Source organism: Protopterus annectens, chromosome 1.part2 (assembly GCF_019279795.1).
Source record: "Protopterus annectens isolate FY-2018-M chromosome 1.part2, PAN1.0, whole genome shotgun sequence".
NCBI lineage: Eukaryota > Metazoa > Chordata > Ceratodontiformes > Protopteridae > Protopterus > Protopterus annectens.
This window is the reverse complement of record NC_056727.1, coordinates 1,138,510,836-1,138,535,289: the sequence shown is the minus strand read 5'-3', so window position 1 is coordinate 1,138,535,289 and position 24,454 is coordinate 1,138,510,836. Positions and strand designations below refer to the sequence as shown.

The following is a 24,454-nucleotide window of genomic DNA, read 5'->3' as shown; positions in this document are numbered from 1 at the left end:
GTGGTATTTCAAAAGCCTATGGTGTCGACATTCACAGGATCTAGAAGCAAGGATTTTTATCATAACACTCCTATGCCTAGAGTTCCTTTGGTGGCAGAGTCCTGCCACCAAAACAGGACTACCATTCACATTACCCCATGCTGCCCAAATCTTAACAACAGAAGCATCAAACTATGCATGGGGGGCTCACCTGGCAGGGAAGTGCATTCAGGGCAAGTTGAACCCAAGTCAAATGCACCTGCACATAAATCAAAAGGAAATGTTAGCTGTACAGAAACTGTGACAGCCTTCAAGGACCACATTCTTCCAGGACAACTAATGGTAAAGACGGACAACACCACTATCATGTGGTACATAAACAAGCAGGGTACAAATTCTTACCCCCTCTGCAGACAAGCCATGGCATTGTGGAACAGCCTTGAGCTACCAAGTGAATCTACAAGCTCAGTTCCTGCCAGGAAACTAAATACACTGGCAGACGGACTAAGCAGAAACCTCATGGACCCATACGAGTGGTAACTGGAACCAAGGATTTTCAACATGTTGACAAGCAAATGGGGGAGCCCAGATATAGACCTGTTTGCCTCCCCCCATAACCATCAACTGGACAAATTTTGCACAAGGATTCCCCACAAGCTAGCTTGGAAAGTGGATGTTCTATCCTTCTGCCGGAAAAATCAGTTTATGCCTTTCCTACTTTGCCTTTGCTCTCCAAGGCAGTACTAAAGATCAAACAGGACAAGCCAAGGACGATTTTAATTGCACCAGACTGGCCTCGCCAACACTGGTACCCACTCTTGCGCAGTGTGTCGCGCTTGGCTCCATGGCACCTGCCTCAGACTCCTTCCCTGTTGTCTCAGCAAGAGAACCAGATTCTGCACCCTCAGCTGCAAACCCTGAACCTAGCAGCCTGGCTAATTACCTAATTTCTCCTTTACCAACCCTCAGTAAATCAGTGATGGATATTTTAGAGACAAGGAGGCCTAGTACTAGAAAATCTTATGCTGCAAAATGGAAAAGATTCTGTGCCTGGAACCAATCTCAAGGAATGAATGCAGCAGTGCCCAGTTTACCTCAGATTCTACAATACTTGACTGAGTTGCTTCATAAAGGCTTGTCTTTTTCCTCCATCAAAATTCATGCCTCAGCCATTTCAGCTCATTATAGCACAGAGCCTCCACTCTTCTCTCACCCACTGCTCAAGCAGTTCCTCAGAGGGACCAAAAATTTAAGGCCACCCAGGAGGGCTCCAACTCCAGCCTGCGATCTTAACTTTGTCTTGGAGAAACTCACTCTTCCTCCTTTCGAGCCAGCTGCTACTGCAGATTTAAAATTTCTTTCCTGGAAAACAGCTTTCCTTTTAGCAATCACTTCTGCAAGAAGGGTATCTGAATTACATGCCCTTATGGCAGTGGAACCTTTCATAATCTTTCATGCAGACAGGGTGTCCCTCAGAACCAGTCCCTTCTTCATGCCCAAGGTGGTATCCAGTGCGGCCCTTAATCAGTCCATTCATTTGCCTACCTTCTTTCCTTACCCACAGAACAAAGGGGGACAAATACTGCACTCTTTAGATGTGCACAGACAGCTTAGATTCTACTAGGACAGGACTAATCCTCAAAGGAAATCTGAACAACTGCTGGTGGCATTCTCTGCAGGGACAGAGGGGAAAGCTATTTCAAAACAAACCATTTCAAAATGGATAGGCCACTGCATTCATTTCTGCTATAAGCAGCATGGAAAACCTATCCCACAGGGCATCAGACCCCATTCAACCAGGGCTACCTCTACAGCCTTTCTCAGGGGCATCCCTACTAGGAACATCCTAGAAGTTGCTATCTGGAGTTCTGTACATAATTTCACCAAGCATTATCATTTGCCAACTTTCTCTAAATCCAGAGCTGGTTTTGCCACTGTAGTCTAGCAGGGCCTTATCTATTTAAATTCCTCCTCCCAACCTTAGCTTTGGGAATCTACCCAAATGTAATGACCGCAACAGTGAAACACGAAGAACATAGTACTGTTGTGTACACTTACCATAAATGTAGATGTTCGAGTGTATTCACTGTTGCAGTCTTGGTTACCCTTCCTCCAGCCCCCTTTCTTCTTTTGGCTGTACCTCTTCTCTCACTTACTATGCTCTAAAAGCTTTTTGGTGTATTTGCTTTTTTGTTGGAGGTATATCCTTGTATTTATAGATTTGATTGCTTCCCATTAGGGGGACACCTGACATCTGGGGCAAGAAAAACTGATGTAATAGCATCGGCTGCATGTTTTATACCCCTGATGACCAGCAACCGACGCAGGACCCAAGACTTTGTTAATCAGGCTGACTGAGGGCTACTGCAAGCAGATAACCCAAATGTAATGACTGCAACAGTGAATACACTCAAACATCTGCTTTTATGCTAATTGTACACAACTGTACTTTCATCCCCCTAACCAAGAGTCATGGGTGATGGACAGATTTGGAAAGCGGGTTTATGCATCATCGACCCTCACCTTAAGGCCCTTGAATTTTATGGCACATTTCACTAGGCTCCAGAGGGATCTGATCAAGGAGCTATTGGACACCCTAGCAGGAGTTGTATCTGATGGGGTCCAAGAGAAAGTGGCCTCCCAGTTAGCTACCCTGAAGTCTATTTCCAGCTCTGTGATGCTCATTGCACACGCAGACGAAGGAATGACCAGGTCAGCCGGTTCAGGCGTTGCTATTAGATGAAATGCCTGGATGTGCCTGTGTGAGTTTGCAGAGCTATTCAAGTCATCTTTCGTCAATGCTGCCTTTGACGGATCTTCTTTGTTCGGCCCCAAAGCCAAAGAAACTCTAGCCAGGTGTGAGCAGGATGAGAAGACCCTATCTACAGTAAGCATACATTTTTCTGCTCCTCAACTATCCTACTGTAGGAATCAGAGGAGTGGAAAGATGTGGTTCAGTAAGTCCCAAGTTCCTTTCCAGGACACACATGGTGGAGGCTCACCTCAGGGCAGAGGGGGAGCTCTAATGGAAGACGCTGACCCAGAGGCAGAGGTGGCCTGCAGAATTAGGTTTCCAGAGATTCTTTCTGTGGCCAGCCCTACCAATGCTCCCGAAAAGGGGCCCGATTGCTTACCTCTAGAAGCGGTCGGATGAAGATTTTCTCTGCATTCAAGAGCCTGGCGGCAAATAACCACAGATGCTTTGGTACAGAGAATTATTACCCGCTGTTACTCTCCCCTTCATTCTTTATCCAATCTCTCGAACAAGCCTGCCCGATGTTCCACCCAATTAATGGGACCAAGCAGCCTTAGCAATCCAAAAGCTGCTAGAAAGAGAGTCGTCTAAGAAGTCCCACCAGACAAGATAGGATCCAGATTTTACTGCAGGTTCTTTTTAGTGCCAAAAAAGACAGGGGACTGGAGACCAATTTTAGATTTCGGCTTTTTAAATAATGTTGTTCAACAATCCAGATTCTGGATGGTCATGGTTCAGTCTGTACTTCCCTTTCTAGAGGAGAACTATTGGATGTGCTCTATAGACCTTCAAGCCGCATATTACTACATAAAGATGAATAAACGCTCCAGAAGATTTCTCCCTCTTTTGGCTAGGAGCCAGTCACTTTCAGTTCAGAGTGCTGCCCTTTGGCCTCACCACAGCCCCCAGGTTGTCCACCAAAGGTATGACAGCAGTAACAGCTCACTTGAGACCGCACCGATTCTGGGTGTTACCATATCTAAACGACTGGCTCATCACCTCTTCCACCAGGCATCTACTGCTTCAAGCTATAGGCTTCATTTTGCATTTGTTCGTGCACCAGGGCATCAGTCAGTCAAGCAAAATCTCAGCTAAGCCCTTCTCAAGATCTAGAATTCATAGGAGCTCATCTGAGCACCATCTCTTGTGTAGTCTCCCTTCCTCAGCACAGATTACAGAAGATAAAATCCCAAGTACATCCTATTCTGTGCAGAAACAAAGTTTCAGTGCTGCTAGTTATTCAAGTGTTGCGTTCCATGGCAGCCACCATCCCTATAGTCCTGCTAGCTAGATTCCACATGTGGCTACTACAATGGCTTCTAGCATCACAATCGTCTGTTCTAACCCATCCAGTGACCTACCCAATTCTTATCACCAGTTGCTGCAAAAAAAACCTGTCCTGGTGGATGGAATCTGAAGAAATCCTTTTAGGCCACCTATTTGTCCCTCCTCAACCCAAGGCCATAGTTACCAAGGATGCCTCCCAGATGAGGTGGGGTGACATTATCTGGGAAGGACAGTCCAAGGCACTTGGTCCCCAATAGAAGCCAATTTGCTTATCTATGTCTTGGAGTTGAGGGCAGTGCTACTAGTATTGCAAGCCTTTCAATCTGTCCTTCCTTTAGGAACCATTACAGTTCAGTCAGACAACATGTCCATAGTCTGGTACATCAACAAACAGGGCAGAACCAAGTCTTACCCCCTGTGTTGAGAAGCCCTCAGAGTGTGGCAATGGGCAATTTCCTCCAACCTCTTTCTGATAACAACACATCCCGGGGTGTTCAAATGTGATAGCGGACAAACTGAGCAGATGCATTCTACTGCCTCATGCCTTTCACTATACATTCCCTCTGCCATTAGTGCATCGCAACCAGCAACAAGGTGTGTGACTGTTTCCACTTTAGTTTTACAAAACCTGCATGTGTCTCTTTCTCTCACATGTTCAATGGACTTTATAAACCAGCATGTACGTAGCCCACTATCTTGGGCTGCCAATATTAACCTTTCATTTCTTGATGAGAATTCACGTCTCCTTGATCAACATGAGGCTCTTCCAGAAGTTTTCTATACTTGCAACTATATTTGTTTTTTCCACATTTCTTGCCTTCTCATCTGGTCCTTCACCTTATATTCTTTCTTTTGTTTTTTAGCACATTCAATTGCTGCCTGATTTTTATTTACTTCTGGTATAATTCCATTCCTGCTTGACGTCGATATCCTTCTGCTAAATTAAGCAGAGATGTCATCTTAGATTTATTCTCCTCATGTTTCAAAACTTTCACTATATTTGGATCCTGTGAGGTTAGCAGATATCTGTGGAGTCCCATGATTGTAGATCTATACATGTAATCAGTTTCAAGGAGGCCCATCCCTCCTTCGGAATGAGGAATATATAATCTTGGTATACACTGATTTTTGTAAATCATTTGGTAAGCATGAAGCCTCCTCCTTCTATCCAACACTTTTTGGGGCCAGTCATTCACTCCAAAATTATAAGTTAGGGCAGGAAGAGCAAATTAATTTATGGTGTGGATCTTTTTCCTAGATGTCAGTGCTGTTTTCAGGATTAATTTAAGTCTTATAAAGTACTCCTTACTGAGCCTTATTCGCATTTGTTCATGTTTTATTGCTGATCCTTCATCAATTCCCAAGTATTTATACACTCCCTCTTGATCAAGTTCTTTTATATCACATTCTTGTTCCAAACTTGTTTTCCTGGTGCTGCAGTTTTCCTTTTTTAAAGGTTGCATTTGCACATTTATCAAGACCAAATGACATTCCAATAGCATCAGAAAAAGTTTTGACAACCTGCAGTGTGCTTTCAGTTCCTCATCTGATGAGCTATACAGTTTTAAATCATCGACTAAGAGAAGATGAGAAGTCATTAGACTTGGTAGTTTTGTAGAAGCCAAATTATAGCCATGGCCTAAGCTGTTAAGTAAACAGCTTAATGGCAAGGAAGAATAGCAATGGTGACAGAGTCACCCTGGAATATCCCCCTTTGAATTTTTATCCCTGGGATTATAATGTGTCCTTTATTGTGGCTTAATTGCAAAGTGGTCTGCCACGGTTTCATGGTTACTGTAATGTAATCAATCAGTATAGGGTGTATCTTATACATTTTTAAGCACTCCTTTGACATTAATGTGGAATACTACCAAATGCTTTTTTGTAGTCAATCCGTGCCGTACTTACATTCTTCCCCTTCTTATAGTTCTCCACTATAACTTTTGTCTAACAACAAATGATCCCCTTTGACTCATCCTATGTCATTTCAGATCCGCATAACAAATCATTGCAAACAAGACTTAATTTGGTGGATGAAGTCAGAGAAAGACCTATGGAGCCGTCCCCCCCCCCCTCCCAGGCCAAGGCCATAGTGACCATGGACGCCTCTCTGATGGGGGGGGGGTTCCAGGGAAAGACAGTCTAAGGAACTTGGTCACCCGTGGAGGACAACTTGCATATCAATGTTCTAGTACTGAGGGCAGTGCTTCTAGCATTGCGCGCATTCCAATCTGCCCTCTCGTCAGAGGCAATTGCTCTTCAGTTAAACAACATGTCTGTACTGTAGTCTGGTATACCAGCAAACAAGGGGGAACCAAGTCCTACCCATTGTGTTGAGAGGCCATGAGAATTTGGCAATGGGCGATAGCTTCCAACTGCTTTCTGATAGCAATGGCCATTCCCAGGGATTCCAACGTGATTGCAGACAAACTGTGCAGATGCATCCTCCTGCATCACAAGGGTCCCTCAGTCCTATCATAGCGGTGAAGATCTTCAGTCGCTGGGGTTAGCCTTGCTTCAGTTTATTCACATCCCCCGCAAACCACAAATGCAGCAGCTATTTGCCCTAATTCCCCCTCGGGGAGTCCCTGAGGGACACTCTAGTACACGATTGGCCAATGGGATTACTATATGCTTCCCCCCTTCCTCTGATTCCCACAGTTTCTAAAGAAGGCTCTTCGGTTGAGAAGCAGAGTAATCCTCATTGCACCCTATTGGCCCTCGACAAGTCTGGTTTCCCTTTCTTTGGCCTCACCTAGTACATCAACCATGGATTCTGGATCCAACTTCATAATTGCTGTCGCACAGGGGTTGATGCATCCAAACTTAAAGTGCTTCAAGCTGACAGCTTGGTTCCTGCACTGCCGGTATTCGCCAGACAAAATAACCTATCCTTCCCTGTATGTCACATTATTCTGCCTTCTCCTAAGCCATCCACTAGGTAACTTTACCTCAGCAAGTGGAAAAGATTCATAATTTGGTCTCGAGAGAGGGAAATAGACCCTTTTTCTGCTCTGCTTGATTTGGCACTGGACTATTTATCAAACCTCCTCCACTCGGGAGTGGCAGCTTCAACTATTCGAGTGCACCTAGCGGTTCCCTCTAACTTCCACAATGGCTTCCAGGACTCATCATTGATTTCTCACCATGTTTGTAAAGACCTTTTTGAAAGGTCTTACGCACACTAGGCCCCCCTTTAAAGAGCCAATCGAGCCCTGGAATTTAACACTAGTTCTACAGTCCTTGACTTGTCTTCTATTCGAACCTTCTGCCACCTGCAATATAAAATTCTTATCCTGGAAAACTTTATTTCTGGTGGGTTTTACTTCAGCAAGATGAATATCTGAATTACAAGCCTTGTGCATAAAACATACTTACATGGTTTTCCATAAAGACAGATCACTCCGGACTAATCCCAACTTCTTACCCAAAGTTATTTCCTATTTGATTATTAATCAAGCAGTCAACCTGCAAGTTTTCTTTCCAAATTTTTCTAACAAAAGAGAATACTCTGTTTACTTGATGTGCATAGACAATTGTGATTCTATTTGGACAGGACTAAATTACGACAACAGTCTGACCAACTATTTGTGTCTTTCTCAGAACCAAAATTGGGAAGATCTGTTTCCAAAGTGACTCTATCTAAATGGTTGAGAGATTGTATTTGCTTTATCTATTAAGAAAACAAAGCTCTTCTACCATCTAAGGTCAAAGCTCATTCAACCAGATCAGTTGCAACATCTGTTGCCTTCCATGCAAGACCTTCCATAGATGACATTTGTGCAGCAGCAGCATGGGCCACCCCTCATACCTTTATCACGCATTACAAATTGGATTTGGTCTGCAGGAGGAGAGCTTCTTTTGGTTTAGTGGAGCTCAGGAATATCCTTCCATAGGGCCTCCCAAGAAATAAAGTAGCTAGGGACTCTGTCCCATCAGTAAGGAATGAATGAAGATTAACATCATCAGATAAAGAAGTTATGTTCTTACCATAATGGTCCATCTGTGTTGTTGATCTTCATTCATTCATTATAACCCATCCCCCCTTCGAAAGACTCCTGGAGGTTCGGATTTGGTCCTACCTTATGGTAGGGTACTTGCTTCCACTTCCACTTTCTTTCTTTTCTTACGGGCAAACTGGATCTGAAGTGATACAGAGAGGGGCACTATGGGTAAGCTTAGCTTGAGAGTTTTTTGGCTGGCGCAAGCTTGTTATAATGGCAGTTCTGAGAAAGGAACCGACATCCATCAATAATAAATGAATGAAGATCAACAACTCAGATGGAACATTATGGTAAGAACATAGCTTCTTTTTTTCCATATGAATTTCACCTTGAAGATTAGGTTTGTAGGAATTCAGATATTACCCCTAAGCTGTATTTGTTAATATAGGTGATGTTACATTTACTTAATTTTATTCAATGCTATCAAGGAGCTGTCAAGATTTAGTAAAGTCTGACAGATTAGAATGTGTTTCATTGATTGCTAATGTAAACCCTATTAACTTGATTATTGTTTTTTGATACTAGATACTTAGAGGAACAAAAGAGCAAAGCTTCTGGGCTTGAAAGAGAAAATGGAAAAGAAAGAGATCCAAAAGCAATAGAGTTGGAGAAAGAAAGAATTAAAGAAAAAAGCAGTGCTTCAGAAATGAGCGGAGTGAAGTCCGAATATTATTCCATGACGAATGAGATGGAGAAGCTATATCGGAGCAGCCAGTCACCAAAGAGAAAGAAGCACACAGAGGAGTATGAAAAATGTGTGGCTGCTGCAGAATTGTATAAAGATAGTCGATATGACCAGGAGGATGCAGACGAGTTGGAAAAGAGGTATAAAGTGAGAGGACTGAAGGCCTCAGATTTTGATGAGACAAAGTTTAAATCCAAATTAATAGTTTCTGCAGGTAAGAGTGAAGAAATTGTCGGTGATAGGACAATAAGATGGGATGAGCTGGAATGCATCTCCAGCTCAAAGGACAAAACCAGGAGGGGAGAAGATATAGAGGATGAACTCATCTCTGAAAGGTTGAGGTGGCAAGCACAACCACAAGCTAAGACACTGGAGGCTGGAAACTTCAGAGAGCTCCTCCTTGAGAAGAGTGTCAAGGCAGGGAGCAACTTTCAGGAGTTTGAGGAAGGGGAAGCCTTCCCACCTCCAAGGAGGGGCTCTCAGAACAGAGAGAGGGATAGGCTGTCCTCCAGGGAGGACAGCCCACCTCCTGGCAAGCAGTTGTCTTTCTCTGTTCGTCGTGGAGCAGACAATAATAGAATGGATGCTGTCACCTATATTTCAGGAAGGTATGGTAATTTGATTATTTTTGAATGCAGTGGATTTTATTAAAGTGTTGGGAATCGCTGCTTGCAGTAACCATAACAGTCAAGTTCTTCCATACAAGGCATTGAACTTAACAGTAACTGACATCAGTCCGGAGATAATCTTGTCTCTCTCATAATGGGTATTTTGCGGCCATTGAATGGAACGTTACTGATTGTTGCAGGCAAATGCTTTTATTACTGCATCGTAATAGGCAGAGGCTTTCTTGCATGCTGTCACAAGGACCTGAAAATGTACATAACAGCCTTTACCATGAATGTTAACAGGCTCGAGATATCTCCTCTCTTCATATTTGTTTGTCGTAACGTCAAGATTTTTATTGTAGTATTCACTGTTGCAGTCCTCAGTTTGGGTTGTAATGTGTGCAGGTAGCTTGATTGGACAACCAGACTTCCAGAGCATTACCTTCCCCCAGGGATTCAGCAGAGACCTGCCCACCAGAATGCAAGGACATACGTGGTATGTGAGGTATGTCAGCCATGCCTATGGATGATGCAGTTAACAGATTTCTAGCTTCAGTCTAGTTATCTGTGGTTTAGTTACTGGCCCCTTAGAGGAGCCAAGCAGGGACAGGGAGGCATGAAGCAGCCTCTTGCCTCAGCAGGGGGCATATTGGGGTTGGTAATTCCCTAATGGTGACAGGGGAGCTCACCCCTCATGCCTTTGGAGATGCAGCAGGACTGCTTGGAGGGAAATTCCCTTATGGAAATGAGACAGCCCATTGCAAACACCCACACAGTAAGTCTCACAGGGTGTCTGCTTTAGAGCTTGAAGAACTAAACAGAAAACCTCAAACCACCCCTGATGGCTGTCTGAATGAGGGCCTTTCCCAGTTATCCCTAACCCTGGTGATGGGAAACAAACAAGATGGTTGCCCATGGCGGTGGCTAATGATTGAGAGGTAGCAGAGGCCAAGAGCAAAAAAATAGGTGTGTCAGATGATTACATCCTCAGATCTTTCTTGCAACACAGTGTGCATAGATATATGTTTCTCAGAGCAGTAAGAGTACATCAATTGGTCCACTTCTCAGGGATCCCCAAGTACCCCATAGGGGATTTTGATTGATTTTTGTACCTAAACGTTGAATTCTGCGACTGTATTTAGCGTCAGTAATTGTATAACATGCTGCAAGCAATCCCCTCCCATAAGGGTTTCCACATCAAATATTTTGTTTGCCTTGTTCTGAAGTACAACCTGGATTGCTGTCTGCATTTTTCTTTCACCCCAGAGCAATCCATAAATGACATCAGTATTTCCAGGAGAAAAAAAGAGGCATGTCTAAGAGAGGAGAGAAGCACTGGGAGACCAAGGACCTCCTGTTGCATGACTCCAACTTTGTGTCTGGCAGCTGTGGGCAAAGTGAGGTGCTTTTGCAGCTCCCTGCCTCCGGGTTGTTCTCTGCTGTGGACTCTGGCATGACCGCTCTGCCTTTAGCATCTCACTTGTCCTCCAGGACCAAAGTTTCTGCCATGCCTGCTGAGATCGAAAACCCTTTAGCCTTAGAGGGTCATATCATTACTTCAGAGCAGAAGGTGGGATGCCAAGAAATGTCCTTCATTGATCACTGTTGCAGTATTCTCAATGTATGGGGCATATCCTGCCAAGGACACTGTTCGGCCAGCCAGCATAACAACGTTTGGGCATTTTCCTGTCTGTCTGTACAGCCAATGTATGTCCATATCACAAGATAATGAAGTAGAACATAAGTGATGTAGTGGCAGGAAAATCGGAACTTTCTTGATGCCAGACAGTGATACTTCAGTGTTGCTTTCTATTGTGTTGGGCCGATAAGTATCCCTGTTGTGAAAACCTTCCTCTTTTTTTTTTTTTTTAAGTTATGACAAAATGTTGATATTTTTTATGTTAGCTAAGAGGGGAAAATGTGACTCTGGAAGGCAGATTCCTTATAGAGAGAGCTACTTCTAAATATTTGTTGTGCTTAAGATTCAATTGTAATTATAAAGAGTGTTCTGTTTGTTAGTCTTTTGTGCCTAAAATGTTAAGGATCTATTTATCTTCTCTCAAAATGTCTCTTGAGAATCAAAGACTTAGAGGTTGAGTGGGGTAGGATGGCTTGTGAAACTCTCGTCTTGGATGGCCCTCAGCAGATGAAAAAGAAGCTCAAAAAGTTGATGCCTGAAGCTTCTGCTTTATCATCAGGTCCTCATGTATCCACTGTGGCCCATGGTTAATACTGAAACTATCCAGTATTGTCTCCCACTCCTGTTGTTTCGGCCCCCTTGGAGGCAGATAAGGTGCAGCATCTTAGTACATTCAGCTTGACCAGTCAGACATCTGGTTCTGCTGATAAGGGGGAACCACAGCTTATTACATTTGAGGGACCTGAGGGCATTTCACAAATTATCAGAAGTATCAGATACCCTAATTGAGGTACGTTAGGGGTCAAATCCTTCTTGTTTTAATCATGCCAGTGCTCCTAAGAAAAGAAGCAGAAAACAGCACTTGCTTGTTACTAGAGACCCTCCAAAGGAATGGTTTGATTTTTCACAATGCAGGAGCATTTTAATGATGTCATGACCCTCAAGTTGCATTAGTTTTTCTCCATCTTCTGCCACTTAATCAAATGGAAGAGGAGACAACAACCGATGCAGGACCCAAGACTTTGTTATTCAGGCAGACTGAGGGCAACCTGCCAGCAGATTACCCAAATGTGTAATGACTGCAACAGTGAATACACTCGAACATCTACATTTATGGTAAGTGTACACAACTGTACTTTACCCAGTGTGTAAGCTTTAAGATGAACTGTTTTAATACTGTGTATGTTGAATGGTTTTGGAATTGTATGCAAATATAACCAGGCAATATTTGATGCCTTGAAGCGTCAGTAGTATGTAACTGCCGAGGCAACTGGAGATGTTATTTGGCTGTAATGAGTTAAACCCTGAATCACAACCCCAAGCCCAAGAGGAGCTTGACGGGTTTTACCAATTTCCTGACACCCACAAATTCTTTCATAAAAATCATTCCTCAGACTCTGCAATGGTTTCTTTGAATTTGGACAAAACTCATCAAGTTATTGCTTCTAATGTCCTGCCCAATGATAAAGACAGTAGGCTGTTTACAGGTACAAAAAAGATGATGTACAATTCATGTAGTTCTTTCTAGGCTATAAATTATCAAACTTGTATTGCATACCTTTTTGCTCTTATGGAAGGCATTAATAAAATGTTGACTAATATATCTGAATCTGATGATGAAACTTGTTTGTCATCTTTGTTGGATTCTGTTAGCTAAATAGCTAGGCATTAAATCAAATGCATTTATAATGCTGCTGATTAATCCTTAAGGGTTGTTGTTTTAAGGAGGCTAGCCCTCTTAAGGGAGGTAGTCTTGGTTGAGACTTCGGTCTTTATCTAAAGAAGGAAAAAAGTAAGCTGTTAGATGCCCCACTGGATAGGGAGGTCTGCTTCTGCAGAAATTTCTAAAACTTGGAAGAGAGAGGTAAGATCATGCAGGACTTAAAACAGATTTCCTCTCTTCTGTACATATGGTTCATAGAAATTACCCTTCCAAGGCTGGCCCCTTCTTTTCTTAAAGAACATAAACAGCAGAAGGATAAAAAGTTTAAAAAAAAGAAGCTCCAGGAAAATCTAAACAGGTTTTCAAAGGGACAAAAGGGTTCCTTTCCAGACAAATATACCAATTTGTGACTACCACATTCTTTCCCACCCATTCCATGCAAACCTTGTCCTATCCCCTCTATCTCTAACATAAGTTCTCAAGTCCTCCATGTGTGGAGACTCATAACTTCAGACCAGTGGGTCCTCAACTACGTCGAAGAGAGAGGATACAAACTAACAAAGGTGTGGGCACTTTGAGGCCTGTTCTGGATATATCAGTCCCTTGACACTTTCCTAAGGGTGTTAAAATTCAAAATATTGTCTCTTCAAACCATGCTGTCTTTATATTTCCCAAACCTTGTTAGTTGCCCTGAACCTCAAAGATGCTTGTCTTTATATCCCACCTTTTCCTAAGAAATCATTTTCAGTTTTCTCCTTTACCCTTTGGCTTTTCACGGTAACAGTGGTGTTCAAGAAATGGACCCAGTCATTGCATTTTGCAGGCTTCAGAGTATTCATATTGATCCCTATTTTGATGATATTCAAGTTTCTTCCAGAAAAAAAAATGATCGCTTAGATTTCAACTTCACTACGGACCTTCTTTGATTAGACTTTACAGTAAACTTGAAGTCCACCTTCCTGCCATCTCAAAAATGTACTTTTCAAAGCCGTCATCTCAGCACTGTTCCATGATGACATTTTCACTAGACAAGGCACAGTTTGACTGTCTTCTACCAGTCTTTTTTACCTCTAAAATTGATTTCAGCAAGAGAGAATACTGAGCGCTCTTTACAAATGATACATTTTGCCATACTCCGTATGAGGAAGATTTAGTGCTACCTAATGTCTCTTTAAGCTCAGCATTGTCTTCCTTTGAAGTTCCTAATCCGTTATCCCTACATAAAGAAGGATTTGTTTCACTCAATGTGTGTGTACCCTTTCTGGTTCCTTCTCCCAGTCAAGAATTCTCCACAGATACTTCAGATCTTGCATGGAGGGTATGTTCAATAAATACAAAAGTCGAGGGAGTTTGTTCATCTTATGGCCAGAATGTACATATAATATCAAGGAAGTGAAATTTTGTCCTTCTGTGTCTAGAGGGGGGATCTCTTCCCTTCTCTGCAGACTAGCTTGGGGCATAGGCATTCACCACAGTCTCTATTTCTCCAGGCTGTTTACATTTCTTCAGAGATGAACATTGTGGAGATTACCTGAGTGGATCCATGACAGACCCTCACTAAAGAATTTTGAACAGGGAGGTCTTTCTTCAGATTATCAGTGGGGAACTCCACAAGTAGATCTTTTTTGCCTTCATGGTAAACAAAAATAGCTCATACTGCTTTGCTAAAGAGCCCCATGCCCATAGGACTGGAAAATGGATACTCTGTCATTCTCAGGGAAAAGGAAATTCTTTTAATCCTTCTTTCCATTTTCCTCTTGTACCCCAAATCCTGCTCAAAATCAAAAAAAGATAGTATAATGATGCTGCTGTTGATGCATTTTGTCCTATACAACACTGGTTCTCTTTTCCTTCTCTTTCAACTGGCCAAGGGTGCTTGCCACAAGTTGTTTCACAGGATGGACTTGCTCACACAACAGAAGTGTTATCTCATTCAGTCTAACTTGGAAACAGTAAACCTCACTCTTTGGGTGATAGGTGCCTGAATGGTATCATAATCCTTTTTTTCAGGGCATGTACTACAGAGAGGCTAGAAAAACCTGGTACAAGAAAATCTTATGTTTCTAAACTGAAACAATTTTCTGTGTACAGTCAAACAAAAAACAGGACCCTTATATGGGTATCCCTGCTGTTCTTTCATGTTTGTTTTGCTCGAGTCAGGACTGGAATATTCTTACGCTGATGCACATTTGTCAGCCATATCCACCCGTGTACCTTTAGATCTGTCACTCTCTCTTTCTCTGCATGTTTTAAGGTCAAGCAGTTTTGAAGGGCATTGTACATTCCACCAAGAAAATGTATAGTACCTTCTTGGGACCTGAATTTTGTTTTGTAGAAGCTGACTCTTCCCTCCTTTTGAGCCTGCTTTTTTAAAATTCTTTGTGGGAATGACATGACAGTTCTACAGGTTGCCCTTACCTTGGCTAAAAGAGGCTTAGAGTTGCAAGCCCTTAATGCAACTCCACCTTTTCTAGTTTTCCACAAGAACCAGGGTAATCCTTTGGACTAATCCTCCTTTTTATACCTAAGTTTATCAGTGAAATTTCTCTAAACCAGTCAGTAAACTTACATGCTTTCTTCTCCAGTCCTTAAAACAAAGGGTGAAATAATTTTGGAATCGCAACATAGATTGTATCTTGATGAAACTAAAGCTATCAGAAAGACTGAGCAAACTCTGTTACCTTTCAGGATAACAAGGTGGCAACGCCGCATTCCTTAGCAATTTCCTTTTGTTTTTTTGTTTTTTTTCCTAACATGGGAAATCCCTTTCAGGCCAGGTGAAAGCCCATTCCACCAGAACAGTAGCATCTTCAAGTCTTTTTCAAGAATCTGGATTTTAGATAAGTTTTAGAAGGAACTGCTTATTACTCCAGTCACATGTTTACTAAGTATTGTAAAATTTGTCATTTCTTCAGACCCAGGACTGGTTTCACCAGATGTAGTGTACAAGGGATTTAGAGTTATAGTTCTGTTTTTTTTTTCCATCTCCCAAACTCTCTCAAAGGCTTTAAAATATTCCCGTTCATTGTGAGTACTGCACCATTGATCAATGAAAGACATAGTACAATTGTATAAGAACTTACCATACCAGTACATGCCCAATTAGATCACTGTTGTAGTATGAACACCCTCCATGCCACCCCCTTCTATTTTATATATGTATATTTATTCATTTCCTTCCTTCTGAGTGAGGTGGACCCCATGTACATTTCACCTCTTTCAGTTGTCAGGCATATTCTCTATCCTTTGCCTTTACCCTTCTGTTCTGGTGTGAGTAAGTCCTAGGGATTTTTGAGCCTGTACGTCCCTTGTGTACAACTTCCCTATCCCTGTGCTTTGGGCATATGTCAGACATGCAGCACAAGAGGAAGATGAAGCTTTGGTATGCTGTCCAAACATGTTGTGTCCTTAGAAGAATGCTTCCCATATGTTGTGAATACTACAACAGCGATATAATTGTGTATCTACTCTTATAATAAGTTCTTGTCTTTCAGGAGGTTCTCTGATTCTGCATTGAGATCTCAATCCTCCCACTCAAGACACAGCACCTAAAAGATGGTGGTTGCTGAAGCCATGAAACATAAGGCATTGAAGTTCAAACTGGTGCCCATCAGCTTACCTCAACCTAGGGTGAACAGTTCCTCAACCACCTGTACTTCCCAAACTTCCACTGACTGGGTGATAGATTTGACTAAGCTTGTTCTATCTTTTTTTTTTTTTTTAACAGAAATGACTAGGCATAGAAATCGCAAAGGTGTATGAACCCTTCTAAAAAGAGAAGGGTGGAACCTTCTCCTGAAGATTCTGATTCCCATGACTCGGAGGCAGACTTGCCTGTGAAGGACAGTTCTTTTAGTGATGCCTGTGATTCAGGCACTGAAGGCACCCTTTCTTCTGCATGCCCACCAGAGGACTTCTCAGAGGCATAAATATAATATCACAAAGAATTGTAAGAAAATCCCTGCCTCTATTGCAATGCCTGTAGGAAACAGATTCCTCCAAAAGAGTTCCACCCCTTTGTTCTGTTTTGACCAAGAACATGACATGGACACACATCTGCACTGTGCTAGCTTCATCCTGAAGGCAATTAGAAGAAAAAAAGGCAAAGTCTCTGTAGGAGTTTGCAGCTTAAAAAGGGAGAGTGTGCCTGGTTCCAGATTGATATGGCTTCAGCCAAGGCCTGTCTGAACCTTCCTATGAAGAAAAAGCATTCTGATAAAAATCATGCAGAGAAAGATCTGGAGACAAGGGCATTCTGATGTATGACTCCAGTCTCCTTTGGTCTGGTGACTCCAGACTGAGTGAGATGCTTTTGCAACCTCTGTCTGGGGGAGTCTGTGTTCTCTTAAAACCTCTTTCATATCCTGTCTTTTTGTTGCCATATCATTGGCTTTCAGCATGTCCTCATGAACTAAAGATGCTTCCACACCTTCTGATGCAGAGGCAGCCTTGGTGTTGGAGGCTTAAGTTCTTGTTACAGAGGGCAAGGATAGTTTTCTCACAGTCTGTGTTTGTGAGGAGGTACTCTGGGATTAAATAAAGGTCTTGGTCACCTGCCCGTGTGGCCTTAGGGCAAATGAAAATTAATTTTTTTTCCACTATCACTAAGTTTCAAAGGAATTGTCCTTCTAACTCCTCCTTTGTGGTTAGGCATCAGAAACAGCCTTTCAGGGGCAAGAGGGCTTCGAAAAGGGTATTTACTAATAAACCTTCTCAGGATTCCAGAGGTCAGAATCCCTTGTTTCCTGACATTTATTCCTCCCTGCCCGTTGGCCAGATGCCTCTTTCCCTAAGGTTGACTCTGTCTTTTCTTCTCTGACAACAGATCACCACAGATTCATGGGTTCTTTCATTCCTTGGTTCTTTCCGTAATTTAAAATTGTTGTTTTATGGTTTGAAAGTCCCATCCACCCTTCTTAGGGATTTCTCAGTCTCCACCTTGCCAGCTTTCCTCTCTTTCGTCTTACTGTTTAAGACCTTTTAGTTCAGGGAAGTATTCAGCCTATTCCATCCTTCTCGAGAGACAGAGGTTTTATTCCAGAATGTTTTGGTTCCCATGAAGGAAGACTGTTGGAGACCTATTCTGGATCTGTCCTTTTTCAGCACTTTTCTATAGATCCTCTATTTCAAAATATTATCTTGCCAATTCCTGTTTCTCCTGCTACTTCCTCAGACCTACCTGGTCTCACTGGACCAGAAGGATGCTTATCTTCTCCTCTCTTCAGGAAGTTTTTATGGTTCTCTATTTCTTCTTCACATTAGCAGTTCTCTGCATTGATATTTGGTCTTTCTATAACTCCAAAGGTCTTTACTAAATGTATAGCTCCATTCTTGGCCTACGCAGAGTCCAGGGTGTCCAGATTTTTTCCTGGCTGGATGACCTCCTGATTCAAATCTCTACTCAGCAGATTCTTCTATACCCTTTCTAATTCACCATGCTTCTGCTTCTCATTGTGGGGTTCACCCACAATCTCAAAAAAATCTGTTGCGGCCCCTTCACAAGATCAGGTGCTCATTGGATGCAGGATTCAGACTGTACTAGTGTTAGCTTTTCTTCTTCCTCTCAAGGTAGTCTTCTTGGCAGGATTTTCCACTCTTTATCTTCCTTTACATCTGGTATCTAGAGTTTCTGTGAGCCCTGGGGTACATGACTTCCACCATTCTTGTGGTTCCTTTTGCCAGACTCCACATGAGGAAGTTTCAGAGCTGTCTAGAGAAACTTTGGCTACAGCATTGTTATCCTCTGAAATTTCCCATTTCTCTCTTGCTTTGTCTCAAACTGTAGTTTCTGTGGTGGATTCATCAGATTTCTCTGAATCCAGGCCTGCTTGTTTAAGTTCCTTCTCCCACTCAGGAGTTATACACAGATGCTTCACGTCTGGGTTCAGGGGATTCTCACAACAACATCAGGATATAGTAGAGTTTGGTCTCCCCAGCAGGCGAAGGATCATGCCAACATCAAAGCGATGAGAGCTCTGTTTTTTGCTCTTCAAGCCCTGCATTCCCTATGAGTTCCAGGTCCTCTCAAGGTTTTCAAAGACAGCACCATTATCATGTGGTGTGTCAGAAAGCAAGGATGCACAAAGTCGTACCATCTTTGCAGGCTAGCTCTTCTTGTTTGAGAATTTGCTATCAGTTATCTAATTTTTCAGGAGGTTTACATTCCCTCACAACACAAATCTAATGGCAGACAGTCTAAGCCGGCCCAGTGCAGATCTTCACAAATGGATGCTTCATAAGGAAGTGTTCTTGGACATTGTCCATCGGGGAGGAGTTACTCCTCAAGCAGAGCTTTCTGCCTCCCCCCTGAATAGACAACTTCCCTGGTTCTGTTCCAGAGTGCCCGGCTTGGAAAATGGATGCTTTGCCCTTTTCTTGGTAAGGGATGCTCCTGTATGCTTATCCTCTTCTTCCTCTGTTGCCGTAGGTCCGCCACAGGATCATGTAGGCCAAGCCCATAATCTTGTTAGTGACTCTCCTGTGGCCAGACAGCAGTAGTTTCCCCTTCTGTTACATCTGGCTATGGGCAATCATTACAGTTTGCCTCACAGGATGGATCTCCTCACACTGGGCAAGGGCTGTCTCATTCAACATCCTCTGCTTATGCTACATTTGACTCTTTGGGTAATAGAGTTTTGATTCCTTTTCAACACCAGTTTTCTGAGAATGTGCTTAAGGTTTTAAGGAAGACCAGAAGACCAACTACTAGAAAATCCTATGCTGCTAAATGGAAAAATAATTTCTGTTTGTCACAAACTTAAACATGAACATGACCTGATTTTAGTGGGTATTACTGAAGTCCTTCCATGTCACTGTAACAATATTCTTTACATAAGGTGATCTGCCAAGGATAGCCAAATCTCCATCCAGTGTACCAGAGCTTTAGATATTATATAGATATATACTTGAGCTTTAGTGGTGGATTCATCAACCCTCTCTCAATCTAGATCTTTCCTTCCAGGCTTCATTTCCTTCTCAGACACTGTTCATGGATGCCTTAGACTAGGGGTGGGGAGCTTCTTGTGGCCCCCTAAAGGTCCAGGGTCTCTGACCTCCTCATCAGAGGTCAGACCATATTAGCTTAAAAGGGATGAAAGCTCTGCAAGCTTTTCATTCTCTTTTCCATCCCAGGCCCCCTGAAAGTATTCACGGACAGTACCACTATGATGTGGTACGTCAACAAGCAGGGGGTACAAGTTCCTGTCTCCTTTACAGATTAGCTGTTCAGGTCTGGATCTAGCTGTCCAGTGTTAAATGACTCTTCAGGTGGTTTACATTCCCTCAGCACATAATTCTGGGGCAGATTCGTGGAGAAGGTCCAGAACACAGGCCCACAAATTGATGCTTCAGAGAGATGTGTTCCTGGACATAGCCCATCTGTGGGGTATTCTTCAGGCTGATATTTTTGCCTACTCTCTGAATAGACAACTTTCTATATTCTGTCCCAGAGTCCCAAGTCCTGTGACTTGGACAGTGGATGCCCTGTCTTTTCCTTGGAACGGTATGTTGCCATGAGTTCTGCACAAGTTCAGGCAGAATTCTCCCAAAATCTTGCTGGTGACTCCTTTTGGTCCAGACATCATTGGTTCACTCTTCTGTATCACTTGGCCGGGGACAGTCGCCATAAGTTACCTCAACAGGTGGATTTTCTCATTCCTTTTTGGTATCTCTTTTCTGAGGACATGCTATGGGTTCTGCAGGACTCCAAGAAATTCACTTCCAGAAAACCATACATGTCCAAATGGAAAATATTTTCTGCTTGGTGCCTCTGTTGCCATCAGGATCCCCTATCTGTGGAGGTTCCTCTGGTTCTCTCTTATTTGTGTGATCTGCTCCATGCTGGGTTAGCTTATTCCTTGGTTAAAGCTCACTTATCAGCCGAGCGACACTTGTCAATCTACTTTATTCCTGCCAGATGGGTTTGGGAGGATCCCCTTTATCCCATGATGCAAGTAGCTTGACTCCTCCATGCTCTTTTCAATCATTCTTCCAACCATACATTGACCTAAGTCCCCGGCTTTCTGTTTCTATTTTTTTGAAAGGTTTTAGCCTCCTGATATAGTTTATGTTCCATAGGTTTGCTTATTCAAGTTTTATCTCTCCTTGTTCCTTTTATAGTGTAGCCCTTTATAACCACTTTATTCCCTTTATATTGTTCAAAGTCTGTAGTCCTTATCTCTGTGTCTGTGTTTTTTATTTGGCCTTTTCTTGACTTACTTCTATTGTGGGTGTGTGTTAGTATTTTTTCTTTGGTTTGTCTAAAATTTTAAAGTGTAGTGGTTATTTTATGCTTTGTCTCTCTGTGAAAATGAAGTGTCACACTCGGTGCAAAGTGTGACTGTTTTTGGTGTGTGTTTTCTATACCTTTCTTGGACCTTGTCTTTGGTAGTAAGAGCTCTCAGTGAGTCCCAGGAGAGGAGGAATAAGTTGACCATTCTCTTATTGAAAAGCCAGGAAAAGAATCCCCTAAAGCCCTTTCTGGCTTCTTCTAAGCCCTGTCCTTCAGGCTACAGCCGCCAGAGAGTCTTCTTCTCACCCAGGTGGCTCAGATCGGCCCAGCCGAGTTTTATCTTCCGTGAGTTCACCCCGCTAAGCCGGGTCGCTCGGCGGTTCAGTCGATGTCGTTCGCTGGCCGCTTTATACCGGTCCCGCGGGACGGAGAAGTCATATCGGAGTGGAACCCAGCTCATCTCGGCCCGGCGGCTTTGTCCAATCTGAGATCCGTTCCTTCTTGGTCTGTCTATCCCTCTTTGTCGTCTCCTCTCTGACATATTTCTTCTGTCGAGCCGTTGTCTATCTCACATTTCCAACAGAGAGATCTCGGCTGAAGAGGCTTTTAGAAGGATCTGTGGAGACTCTTTTAGATACCCACCTAGATAATCAGGAAAGTCTCCCTTTTGTCTTCCTTTTCATCGGAGCGGAGATGTGTCTCCTTTCTCCTTTTACCTGAGCCCTCTGGGCTCCTCTCCTTCTCAGCCTCCATTGACATTCACCCCATGTCGACATTGTTGGCGCCAGTTGATCCCTTCCCCGTGTCTCCCCACCCAGGATGTTCCTCCACTTATTCGGCTTCACTCTCGGAAGCAGGATTTTGGCAGAAGTGGTGGCTCCCAGCCAGTGGCTGGGATTTGGCCTGGGGACTCCCAATGGGCATTGGCGCAGTGTTTCGACCATGTTCTCTATTCTACACATCTCGCACAGGCGTGGATGCCTATGGATCTCACCAAGAACTTTTCCCATCCTCCACCATTCTAGGGACTCCCTTGGACAGGGCCTAGTCTGGGATAGTTTCTTCAGCTTCTGGTGTTTCAGACAGCTATGGCTTTGTCACTGCTTCTTCTCAAAGAGATATTTATGCCTCCTAGGCCTCTAGGGGAGTCTCTATCTGCTGCTGGGGAAGAAGAAAAGATGTTCTTCATCAAAGCAAGGTCCGATTTCATTCAACTTCCTCCATCACTTGATTTTAACTTCAAGCTGGAGCATCTCTGAGCCGCAGAGGTGGGAGTGGGCTTCTAGACGCCAAGCCGGCTCTTGAAGATCATAGCCTCTATGACCCTTCACATTTCTCACCCTCACTCTGAGGGTTCGCCTCCTTTCGACCTTTGGTCGACCAAACCTGGACTCGGTGGTGAGGGGGACGGCTGAGGCGTTCGGCGCAGGGAGCAGAACTCCGCACCTCTTTGACCCCTATCAAGGCGGTCAACACCAAGAACCCTTGTGGCAGGGAGGTGGGAGCAGCACCGCAGGCAACGCAGCCCCTGGGTCAGAGAGGCAGTGGGGGTAATTAGCAGAGGGAGCAGGAGGGAAACAGGGGCTGGGCAGCAGGGCAACAGGGAGTTTGAAAAGCCTCCTTTTCAGCGCCCCTTGCCGCCCTGCCCGTCCTCAGAATCCCCCAACAGGGGAGGTGGCATCCTACCGCCATTCCAGCCTGCCTGGCTCAGAACCAGTGTCACCCTGGTGGGTATAGGCTGGGTATAGCTCCCCCAGTCAATCCCCCTTCGAAGGTCCAAGGTGACACACCACCTCATCCGTGACACCTCACCCGTCAAAGGGCAAAGCACAAAGAATGTGGACAAGTCTCCGCAAGAAAATACAAAAAGTTTCTGAGGGATCCGCCCAGACCCCATCCGGGCGCCCCAAGGGACTCTTTGGTTGGGTTTGGACGGAGGGGAGAGCGAAGCAACTAGAATTAAGAGCAAAATAGAGATCAAGCAGGCAAGATTCAGATTCAAGGTGCCCTTTCTGGACATATTCTTTCTGCCCACAAGGACTAGACCTTCGGGGCTCTGCTACCTTCAGGCCAAGATATCACAAACGCAAGATTCCTTCATGTGCTTTCACAGGTTGCGGCCTTATCCAAATTCAATCCCGCTTCAGAGGTATGCCTTTGGGCTCTGCCCTTCAGCCCCAAGAGCATCACCAAATGCATGGCAAGCTCATATCAAGTTCAGGTTACCTGCCCTGATGGCATTCCAGACGTTTCATTCCTTGGACTGGCTCAGCCCCCGCCACCTACCACCACCCGCAGACTCTGACCAGACCAGGCCCACTACCCAGCTTGCAAAGTTCCTTTGTTTGACGCGAATTTCTCAAATCTTTCTAGGTCTGGCTAACCAGATCAGAATCACCTTTATAATTAAACACCAATTCAAGTTGTTAGCCAGACTAACAGGTCAGGAGAATTCTGGACATCCAAAAAAATAGGCATGATTTATTGCAGAGCAGCAAAAGTCAAGCCAGGATCAGATAAAAATGTTTCAGTCTTATTGCTACTTGCTATTGTTCTTCTACACTGGGCTCTCGTTCTGCGCGCTCTTCTGCAGTGGATGTTATTCACTCAGTGTCGCTCCATCACTTTTCCAACACGCACGTTGTCCGTCTTCTTTCACAATCGCAGGACTCCATCTGAACTGGTGGATATCTTCCCCTTTTTCTTATATCCCTCATTTCTTTTTCACTCCTCTCATTTGCTGCCACACTCCGGATGCCTCTTTCTCACGGGGTGGGGTAGGGCATTATCGGGCATGGTGGGGTCACGGCAAGTGGTAGCTGACCATCTGCACCCCAAAGTAAAGCCATAGAGCGGTGCTTTTACTGCGCCAAGCCCTCAACGATCCTTGCCCCCATTGGGTGGAGAGTAGTGCAACGGACAACATGCCTGCGTCTGTGGTACGAACATTCCGCAGGCGCAGTCAGTCCCTCGCAACCTGTCCGTGGAAGGAGAACCTTTGTTGGCATGGCGCCATCAGGTCTCATCGCAATGCTGAGCAACGCAGACCTTGTCAGCCCAATCTCATGCCAGGCTGAGGCTTTTCTCCAGGTTCCGGCAGAGCAATTGGGTGGTCAATCAATGGTCCAGAGACCATTCTTTAGTGGCACAAGTGGTCTACCTTTGCTTCATCTAATCTCCAGACCCAAAGTGCCCCACCCCCACCTCTTTCCTTCCCCGCTTTTCCACCCTCCAACCCCAACTCCAACCCAGAGAGAACCCACTGACACGCTTGGACTCCTCCTGGCTTTTCCCGCTTTTTTCCTTTTCTTCCCAACCATTGTTTCCGCTGTTGATTCGCATTTTGGCCAAGTTGCCTCACACATTTACTTTTCTGTCTTCATCACCTCTGCCTTCTGGTGCATCGTGTGCTCCTTTACTTTCGGATCTTTTGATCATGTCCACCAATCGGTCAACACCAGGCCATTCATTCTTCTCACCCTCACTGCTTGGTTGCTCCACTTCCTTCCCCAGCACTGGCTTCCTCTCTTCCTGCTCCTGTTTCGAGATATCCTGGTCTTTGTCTTGCTCCCTCTAGTAGTTTCGTCTGGTAAGGCAAGCGACG

The 24,454-nt window shown here is 44.0% G+C and overlaps 1 protein-coding gene across 1 annotated transcript in view; it reads left to right on the top strand.

The window, feature by feature from the left end:
* Positions 1 to 24,454, top strand: part of LOC122792263 (thyroid hormone receptor-associated protein 3-like) — a 1,630,997-nt gene that overhangs the window by 807,839 nt on the left and 798,704 nt on the right. The window contains exon 6 of the mRNA XM_044060013.1: positions 8,551 to 8,850. Within this exon, the coding sequence (XP_043915948.1) occupies positions 8,551 to 8,850 (300 nt within the window). The remainder of the gene's footprint in view (positions 1 to 8,550; positions 8,851 to 24,454) is intronic.